Here is a 10,069-nt window from a genome sequence, read left to right on the forward strand (position 1 = left end):
GAAGAGGAGACGTAAGCAGCAGTGTTGTAGCTCGCGCGCAACGTGTCTATTTTGTTAGTTTACTCCAGAGACCTGCCGTGTCCGCAACTTCTCCCCTACGACCGCTAGAAGCGTTTCTAAATAATGGATCCTTCGACTGGCGAGTTGCCGGTGGTGGTTGAAATCATGGCTGAGGAGGGAAGGCTGCAAGCCTGGCTCTTAGAAATGGAAACTGTACAAATGTCACATTAGCCAATTTAGCAGCTAACGCTAACGCTAACGTTACCACATCTGCTGCGTTAGGCCGACAATGGCTTCACATAATGGCAATGACTGTTTTTACAAGCAAATACATATCACTGGGTTCGGTTTGTTAAAACAGACAGAAAAGATCGACAAACCCTGCGGATAGAGGATCGGTCAAGGATGAGGATTTGATAGAACACTTGTTGAAATGTGTTAAAAGTAACCGTAATGCTGACCTGTCTTATAGCAATATCGGAGAGTGAGTGCTTAATCAAGCATTGAACTGCTGTTTTGAAGAGATGCACTCAAAAAATGTCCTTGGACGAAAAGCACGCCTGATTAGTTTTTAATTGTAACGTTACAGAAAAGGTTCTAGCCCTAGTCATGAAGTTTTCAAAGCTGTACCATATCAAGAAAGACAGAGCTGTAGTTTCAGAACTAACAACGTTACCCTTACAAAAAATAACTGCACTACTTCAAGTGTCAAAACTGCAGTTGTGGGGAAATTATTTGCAGTTCATATACAGGAAATGCAATATTTTGGACATGCAGTAGCCTATACCTGCAGTCTTTTGGACATGCAGTAGGCTATACCTGCAGTCTTTTGGACATGCAGTAGGCTATACCTGCAGTAGGCTATACCTGCAGTCTTTTGGACATGCAGTAGGCTATACCTGCAGTCTTTTGTCCCATGACTGCATAACAGCACCTGACATAATAGACGTTTGTATAACAGCACCTGACATTGTATAACAGTTCAGTTCAGTTTAACTTTACTGTCCCAAAGGGAAACTTGTCTCGCAGTCCGGTACACATAAATAGCACAAGATACACAAAGACACAAGATGGGGTAAAAGACACAGCACACAGAAGGACACAGAACCTGACATAACAGAACCTGACATAACAGAACCTGACATAATAGAACCTGACATAATAGAAGTTTGGTTTCTCCCAAAGAAAGACCCCTGTGGTGCTGTAATGGGACTAATGTAGTTCAGTGGTGTTCTAGTGTGACTCTATATGTGATTGTGTGTTCTAATGGTGTTTTAGCGTAACTAAGTGTTCTAATGGTGTTCTGGCGTGGTTCTAAATGTGATTGTGTGTTGTAATGGTGTTCTAGCGTGGTTCTAAATGTGATTGTGTGTTGTAATGGTGTTCTAGCGTGGTTCTAAATGTGATTGTGTGTTGTAATGGTGTTCTAGCGTGGTTCTAAATGTGATTGTGTGTTGTAATGGTGTTCTAGCGTGGTTCTAAATGTGATTGTGTGTTCTAATGGTGTTCTGATGTGTTGGCTGCAGCGTAAGAAGGGCGGGGACGCGGACGAGTTTGTGAACGACGACTCTGATGAAGACCTGCCCGTCAAGAGGAAGAAGAGGAGGAGAGCCAGTGGCACTGACCAGGACGACGACGCACATGAGGGAGGAGACAAGAAACCACGCAAGAAGAGACGCAGGTGTGTGTGTGTGTGTGTGTGTGTGTGTGTGTGTGTGTGTGTGTGTGTGTGTGTGTGTGTGTGTGTGTGTGTGTGTGTGTGTACGCACACGAGGGAGGAGACAAGAAACCACGTAAGAAGAGACGCAGGTGTGTGTGTGTGTGTGTGTGTGATTGCTGAGGTGTGTGTACTGGTTATGTGTGTGCATGTGTGTGTGTTTCTCTGAGTGGTGTGTGTGTGTGTTTCTCTGAGTGGTTTACTGATGTGTGTGTGTGTGTGTGTGTGTGTGTTTCTCTGAGTGGTTTACTGATGTGTGTGTGTGTGTGTGTTTCTCTGAGTGGTGTACTGATGTGTGTGTGTGTGTGTTTCTCTGAGTGGTGTACTGATGTGTGTGTGTTTCTCTGTGTGTGTGTGTGTGTGTGTGTGATTGCTGAGGTGTGTGTACTGGTCATGTGTGTGCATGTGTGTGTGTTTCTCTGAGTGGTGTGTGTGTGTGTTTCTCTGAGTGGTGTACTGATGTGTGTGTGTGTGTGTGTATGTTTCTCTGAGTGGTGTACTGATGTGTGTGTGTGTGTGTGTGTTTCTCTGAGTGGTGTACTGATGTGTGTGTGTGTGTGTGTGTTTCTCTGAGTGGTGTACTGATGTGTGTGTGTGTGTGTGTGTGTGTGTGTTTCTCTGAGTGGTGTACTGATGTGTGTGTGTGTGTGTGTGTGTGTTTCTCTGAGTGGTGTACTGATGTGTGTGTGTGTGTGTGTGTGTGTGTTTCTCTGAGTGGTGTACTGATGTGTGTGTGTGTGTGTGTGTGTTTCTCTGAGTGGTGTACTGATGTGTGTGTGTGTGTGTGTGTGTGTGTTTCTCTGAGTGGTGTACTGATGTGTGTGTGTGTGTGTGTGTTTCTCTGAGTGGTGTACTGATGTGTGTGTGTGTGTGTTTCTCTGAGTGGTGTACTGATGTGTGTGTGTGTGTGTGTTTCTCTGAGTGGTGTACTGATGTGTGTGTGTGTGTGTGTGTGTGTGTGTGTGTGTGTGTGTGTGTGTGTGTGTGTGTTTCTCTGAGTGGTGTACTGATGTGTGTGTGTGTGTGTGTTTCTCTGAGTGGTGTACTGATGTGTGTGTGTGTGTGTGTGTGTGTTTCTCTGAGTGGTGTACTGATGTGTGTGTGTGTGTGTGTGTGTTTCAGGCCTCAGAAGGGAGATGAAGAGGGGAGTGATGATGAGGAGGAAGGAGGCTCACGACCGAAGAAGCAACGCAAACCCAAAAAGAGGATCGAGAAGGTCAGATAGCAGTCCATGCATGTGTGCCAAGATGGAGGTCATATATGTGTGTGTGTGTGTGTGTGTGTAAATCGTGGACACCATACAAGTTTAAATGTGTACACAGCCTCTGACGTTTTTGATCTGTTTTCAAATATGTGTAATATTTAGCATTAATGTGTGTGTGTGTCTCCAGGCTAAACCTGAGCGTCTGCCTCCGTCACTTAAAGGGAAGATCAAATCAAAAGCCATCATCTCCTCCTCAGACTCCTCCTCCGACGAGGATGGACTCAAGATCGCAGAGGACAGGTCAGGATGTGTGTGTGTGTGTGTGTCTGGTATGTGAGTGTGTGTGTGTGTGCTACGTGAGTGTATGTGTGTGTGTCTGGTATGTGAGTGTGTGTGTGTGTGGTACGTGAGTGTGTGTGTGTGTGTGCGCATCTGATTGGTATATGCCATGATAATACTATATTCATATGCTTCAGATAAATAGGCTTTAGGAGAGTTGATGTTGATGTAGGTGTGTGTGAATCCTGAACCTGTGTGTGTGTGTGTGTGTGTGTGTGTGTGTGTGTGTGTGTGTGTGTGTGTGTGTGTAGGAACCCGAGGGACAGTGGTTCTGGTTCTGATGATGAGGAGCGGCCTCACAAGAAGCGTCTGGCGTCCGACAGCGGCTCAGAGGCGGGGCATAGCGGCAGCGGCCAAGGGTCCGGCCAATCAGAAGAGGATTCAGGCAGTGAGGGTGGGGCTAAGCGCAGGCCGCGCGCCCAATCAGATTCAGAGTCTGAGAGGAGTCGGCGAAGTGCCTCGGGGAGAGGCTCCGACAGCGAGTCCCCGCCCCCCTCACCTAGACCCGCCTCCGAGGGATCTCCCCGCCAATCAGAGTCTGAGGCTGAAGCGTCCAATCGCGGCTCAGAAGACAGCGAGTGAGAGCCCAGCTGGAGTCCAGTGCCCCCCTGTGGTAGCGACTGGTACTGCAAGAATCATGTCCAGCCTGGTGCTGCTGTCACAGCCCAGTCTCTGTCTGCGTGTGTGCTCTCTACACACACACACACACACACACTCACTCTCTGTCTTTCTGTGTGTGTGTGTGTCTCTCTACACACACACACTCTCTCTCTCTTTCTGTCTGTGTGTGTGTGTCTCTCTCTTCACAAATTCACGCACACACACACACTCTTTTTCTGTCTCTCTGTGTGTGTCTTCTCTTCACACACACACACACACACACTCTCTTTCTGATACCAGCAGCTTGTGCATAGTCATCACACACATGATCACCCCCCCTTCTGCCACGTGTGAAATTTCATCTGGATTCGTTTGAGAGATGCCGCGTCTGGGATTGTTTTGTGATTACGAGGGGTGTGTGGGATGTTTTCTTTGGTTCTGTTTGGTAGCGGTCACTAGTGGTGGCCTCAGCGATGTATTTGTACTTTTACTTTCTTTTAATTAAAAGGTTCTCCTGAAAACCCCTCGGCTTCTGATTTCATACAGCCAACAACTAAGCACTAGGACAATGAAGATGCTGTGTTCAATTGACCGATCACAAGCCCCGCCCATTGAACACAGATGAGCCAATGGCAGTCCAGTAGCTCCGCGCCCAATGGCAGTCCAGTAGCTCCGCACAGGCAGACACACTCCGACAGCTTCAACTTACGGCTCCATAGAAATGCATTGGGAGCTGATTTTTGTGATATTGACCTGAAGTGTGTTGAAACATGATACCGAATGTGAACTTTTGTTTCATAGCTCCTCTCGGCTTGTCCACTGCACTCAGAAATCTGGCGCTAGTTAGCCGATGCTACCAACAGTTTTTCGATGGGGGTGCCTCGGGCATCGGCCTAGCCATGCAAATAAATCACTGTTTTACACCATTTAACCCATTTGCGCTGGATGCTGCATGACTCAACATTGACCCTCCTGCAGGATGCAGCGTAGCGCAACATCGACACTCCCGCTGCTTTTTATTTCATGTTTCTAGGTGCTACAGAGGCTTAGATATTACATTTTGGTAGACGTTGACAATTTTTAGTATGTTTTCAGAAAACCCTCAGGAAAAAAGGTTATTTAGTCTAGAACGCCATAGGATTCTATAGGCGTTTTTAGCAGGCATTTTAGGAGTAAATGGGTTAAGGCTCAAAGTAGCTCCATACTTCATTGGTAGACTTCCGAGGGCCTTGACATTTAAAACGAGACATTGAGAACTTTGAAAAAGCACTGGTAGTTTATTTACAAGACGATTTATACAGACAGTACCTTTAGGAAGTTTACCGTTCGCCACCATCTTGAATTTAGTCACAATTAGCCGAGCAACGAGTACGAATGAACAGGTATGATAAGGGATCAGATTCCAAAAATAATTCTGTGGAAATGCATGGATTCCAGCAACTGGTAAAACAGTGATTTATTTGCATGGCTAGGCCGATGCCCGAGGCACCCCCAACGAAACACTGTTGGTAGCATTGGAGGAGAGGTGTGTGTGTGTGTGTATTATAGAACCCCCCCCCCCCCCCCCCCCGTTCCTTATTTTCATATCAGAAAGTTGGCAACCCTACTTGGAGGAGACTTGTAGATAACTAACCTTAGCATACTTAGCTAACCACTGCTAACATGCTAGCATCGCCTCGTCAGAAAAGCATAGGGCTGTGCACAGTAGTGTAACATTTATTCACCATAAATTAATAAAGTTGAAGTGGCTCTGCAATGTAGGCTATGCTTCCGTTTATTTGCTGTACCATGTTCCTTACACGACATGACCCAGTGTCAGGGCTGCCAACTTTTCAAAAAACCTTGAAAGAGTGAGATTTGGTGGGGCCAACCAAAATTTTGCTGCGGAAATTTTTGTTTGGCTCATTCAGCATTATACCGTACAGTAAACAAAACGTACATCAGTGGTTCTCAGGTGTAGGGACCCGGCATGGACGGATTATGAACTTTCGGGCCCCTGGCCCACATGTATTAAGGGCTCCCCACTAATTGTCGCATATGTGGAAGGGGGGTTTGGGGGTCCTCCCCCAGAATTTTTTTCATTTGTTTGATGTGATTTCCTGTATTCTGGTGCATTTTGGTAGCTTAGAAATCTAGACACACCCTAGCGGCAGCAAATTACATTTGCTTCCAGGGCTAGTCTAGCAACTCTATCAGGCCAATCAAATCGTCTATAGAGTCGTTAGGGGGGCATAACATAATGATGGATGGCAGAGTTGCAACGGTTTGGCTTGAATTCCCTGCTACTTGAAAACAAAGAAGATGGATATTGCTGTTGGCCAACAGTGTGACACGAGTTAAGCTTGTTTTGAGATGCCAAAAGTTTGAACTAGCCAATAGCTCCGCTGGTGGGAAAACGCATGGGACTCAGTGCTGTCCTATTGCGTGCAGAGGGAATTTGAAAGACAACCGATTATCCCGCCACTCGGACTGAGCACTGCGAACGGTGAGTGCCCAGACCCTACATTTGTCTGGCTCGTCAGGCTAGCATTTTGGGGATGGCCAATACTAAATTCAATCAGATTCATAGCCTACATCCTGATGTGTTGATATTGAGGCAATGATTCCATGCAAAGGCTTGGGCTTCAGGGCCCCCTGACACCTTGGGCCCCTGGGTCTGGGCCCGGAAGGCCCGTGCAGTAATCCATCCCTGGGACCATGAACATTGGTATCAAATGGATCTAGCCTACTACTGGGACCATGGGCGTCGGAGGCATTGTGAAAGTGGGTGGGACATATCAGGGACAAAAAAAATTATTTTTTTGGACTAGATGCAATTTCCTAAATTCTGGTACATTTTAACAGGTTATTTAGATACTTCTATATAACAAAATAAAGCCAGCCTACGAAATTAATAAAAAGTAAATCATGCATAATTTAAAAATACCTCAATAGGCTACTTGGCTACGCAATAAGGTTTCCATTACAGCACCGCAGACGTTCAATGAACGCATGAAATCCCGACACTCTTTCAACTACATGAAACGTAATAGTGATCGATCATCAAATACCTCCCCAGATTTCAGTGCCCATCAGTCCCAACATTTAACAATATAATCAAACAGTCCAAAAGTAAATTAAATATCAAACTAAACCGAAAATGTCATGCTTTTGAAGGCCTACCAGTATGCCGCTCCAAGAAACGCATGTCTCAAAATAAAACTTCCATAAGAAATAAAGGGCTGTCTTGAATACAATCCTGCCCCTAAAGGCCTGTACTTTGTCTTAAGACTCCGGCCATAATTTGAGGATTTACAGTATCTAAGTAGACAAACTGGCTTCAGATATCCAACAGAGTGAATAGAGATTGTGCAGTCTTAGCTGTGGTTAGTGACGTGATGCTGTTAATGGGGAGTTTTACATAGCCTAGCGTAAACCTATTATTTATTTGGCGTACCTATAAGGCTTTTTACCTTATCAAAAGTGAGGGGGATGACTGATCTCTTCAACACTGCGGGGGATTTGGCGCTTGTCACTGTGTGTGTGACAGAAGAGGAATGGGAGAATGCGTGTAACAAAAAAAAAAAGTTTATGAGCGATTTACGCGCAAATGGGAGAATCCAATGAAAATGACAATGAAGCACTAAACAGATGCTGAAAACAGCACTGGTATTTCGCACGGCAAAAGTGGCAAAAATTTAAAAAAGTGGGTGTGTGTTTTGTAAGAATTTAAGAAATGTTTGTATATTTTAACTTTTAAATGCATCAATCAGGTGCACTTTCAAAATAAATTCAGAGGTCAGACTTGCTTATTTTTATGGAAATATTTGTGCTGTAGCCTAAGCTATTTTGCACTTCAGAATTATAACCATGCACACACAGGTGGAATAGTTATGGTGATATTGCAATAAGTTCACAACCACAAAAACATATGCTACATTTCACAGTTCAGAAATGTAAAAAAATGTGTGTACATTTCAGCACTCCATGAAATTATGCAGAAGTGGTCACCTGTGTTATTCAGCTAGTTTATTTAAGATAATATATTGGTCATTGTAATGGCCATAGCCTATAGCCTACATGCTATTCCTTTTTCAGGATGTACCCATATCTGCATGATGTGAATGTTTGCATATGGCTTATGTCAGGCTTTATATCAATATTTGTGTCTCGTTATTTGATTTTCTTCATATTTTTGCATTAATGTCACTAGGAAGCATGCCAATATAAATATATTCATTTATCTGTAATGGGATTGGCTGGAACCTGACAATATAAGAACCATGATAGTGGGATAATCTATGGCTGAGCAATTTACAAAAATGTATGTAGGCCTACTGACAAATAGTTTACATTAGAATACATTATAATTTCGCCCCAATGAGGCTATGTAGAAATGTGTTGCAATTTCAAAACCGGATTACTCTATTGCACAGAGGCATGCTTTATATCCTCGTATTCGGTACGGTTTGCTGTTTATTGTGATATTGGGTTTGCCACGTGTTGTGTGAAGGGTTAGTGAAATATTAAACCGAGAGTAATGGGTGTGCACTGTGTGCAAAATGCAAATATGATTAGCCTAAATTGCACGTCGGTTCAATGTTAATTTTCTCGCGAACCATTTATCACAGCAACTTGGCGCGAATATCATTGGAAAGCTTAGATTCCGCACGTTCACATGATGTGTGATATCATATGTATAGGTTTAGTTTAGTTGAACCTCGTCTGCCAGGTATTTGACCTACCAGGTTGACACTTCAGCGTGAAAAATACTCAATAATACTCAAAGCATACCTGAAGCCCGGGAAATGCGGGGGGAATGCGCCTGGGACGGCTTCTGAAGTAGCATCGCAAATGAGAGACAATTTAGAAAATTCCACAGACAGGGGGTGCTCTTGAACCCTCTCACCGTCTCTGAAAGCATAACCGTGGCTCAACAGGTAGATCTATAGATAGGCTAAACTCATTTTTCAGGCATCTGACCTATGCATCTGACCGACCGGGTTGAGCGTGAGAAATCGGGGGTGTGGCGTGTGAGTGTGTGAAACTAATCAAATGCGTGTGTCTCACGGCCAATGCGTGAGAGTTGGCACCTATGCAGTGTCCTTGTCTATCTAGCACAGCTAATATTAATATCAGTGAGTCACACTCGCTTCCCGCCTAAGTTTGTCACCCAACAGAGCTAGATATTATTTCTTATTCATGTGTTTCCATGCAATACTGGAGTCTTTTGATGGATTCTAAAGGAAATCAGTGGCTCCAAAAGAGCCTCTTGGGATGTAACTTTTACAGACAGACTTACAGCTAGAATCTACCTATCGTGGAAGTTCTAGTTAACTCCTGTCCGAGGTTGTCGGACTAGCAGCAGTAACTAAGGTTAGTTAAATATCTGCCAAGGAGAGGCTGTGTGAGTGTGTGTGTGTGTGTGTGTGAGAGCGGGACAAGGAGGTGTGTGTGTGTGTGTGAGAGCGGGACAAGGAGGTGTGTGTGTGTGTGTGTGTGTGTGAGAGCGGGACAAGGAGGTGTGTGTGTGTGAGAGAGCGGGACAAGGAGGTGTGTGTGTGTGAGAGAGCGGGACAAGGAGGTGTGTGTGTGTGTGTGAGAGCGGGACAAGGAGGTGTGTGTGTGTGTGTGTGTGTGTGAGAGCGGGACAAGGAGAGGTGTGTGTGTGTGTGAGAGCGGGACAAGGAGGTGTGTGTGTGTGTTTGAGAGCGGGACAAGGAGAGGTGTGTGTGTGTGTTTGAGAGCGGGACAAGGAGAGGTGTGTGTGTGTGTTTGAGAGCGGAACAAGGAGGTGTGTGTGTGTTTGAGAGCGGGACAAGGAGAGGTGTGTGTGTTTGAGAGCGGGACAAGGAGAGGTGTGTGTGTGTGTGTGTGTGTTTGAGAGCGGAACAAGGAGGTGTGTGTGTGTTTGAGAGCGGGACAAGGAGAGGTGTGTGTGTTTGAGAGCGGGACAAGGAGAGGTGTGTGTGTGTGTGTGTGTGTTTGAGAGCGGAACAAGGAGGTGTGTGTGTGTTTGAGAGCGGGACAAGGAGAGGTGTGTGTGTGTGTTTGAGAGCGGGACAAGGAGAGGTGTGTGTGTGTGTGAGAGCGGAACAAGGAGAGGTGTGTGTGTGAGAGGGGGACAAGGAGAGGTGTGTGTGTGTGTGTGTGAGAGCGGGACAAGGAGAGGTGTGTGTGTGTGTGAGAGCGGGACAAGGAGAGGTGTGTGTGTGTGTGAGAGCGGGACA

At 45.4% G+C, this 10,069-nt stretch overlaps 1 protein-coding gene across 3 annotated transcripts in view; it reads left to right on the forward strand.

The window, feature by feature from the left end:
- The window catches only part of ctr9 (CTR9 component of Paf1/RNA polymerase II complex), a 32,341-nt gene extending 27,560 nt beyond the window's left edge, over nucleotides 1-4,781 (forward strand). For all 3 annotated transcript variants that reach the window (XM_076291490.1, XM_076291492.1, XM_076291491.1), the window contains 4 exons: nucleotides 1,527-1,681; nucleotides 2,840-2,933; nucleotides 3,109-3,221; nucleotides 3,512-4,781. In XM_076291490.1, coding sequence (XP_076147605.1) covers nucleotides 1,527-1,681; nucleotides 2,840-2,933; nucleotides 3,109-3,221; nucleotides 3,512-3,842 — 693 coding nt within the window. In that variant the 3' untranslated portion in view covers nucleotides 3,843-4,781. The remainder of the gene's footprint in view (nucleotides 1-1,526; nucleotides 1,682-2,839; nucleotides 2,934-3,108; nucleotides 3,222-3,511) is intronic.
- Nucleotides 4,782-10,069: the final 5,288 nt, after the last annotated feature.

This window comes from Alosa pseudoharengus, unplaced genomic scaffold (genome assembly GCF_046254945.1).
Source record: "Alosa pseudoharengus isolate Yale_2024_CS ecotype anadromous, Long Island Sound unplaced genomic scaffold, YU_APseudo_1.1 YU_APseudo_1.1_scf_19, whole genome shotgun sequence".
Classification (NCBI taxonomy): domain Eukaryota; kingdom Metazoa; phylum Chordata; class Actinopteri; order Clupeiformes; family Clupeidae; genus Alosa; species Alosa pseudoharengus.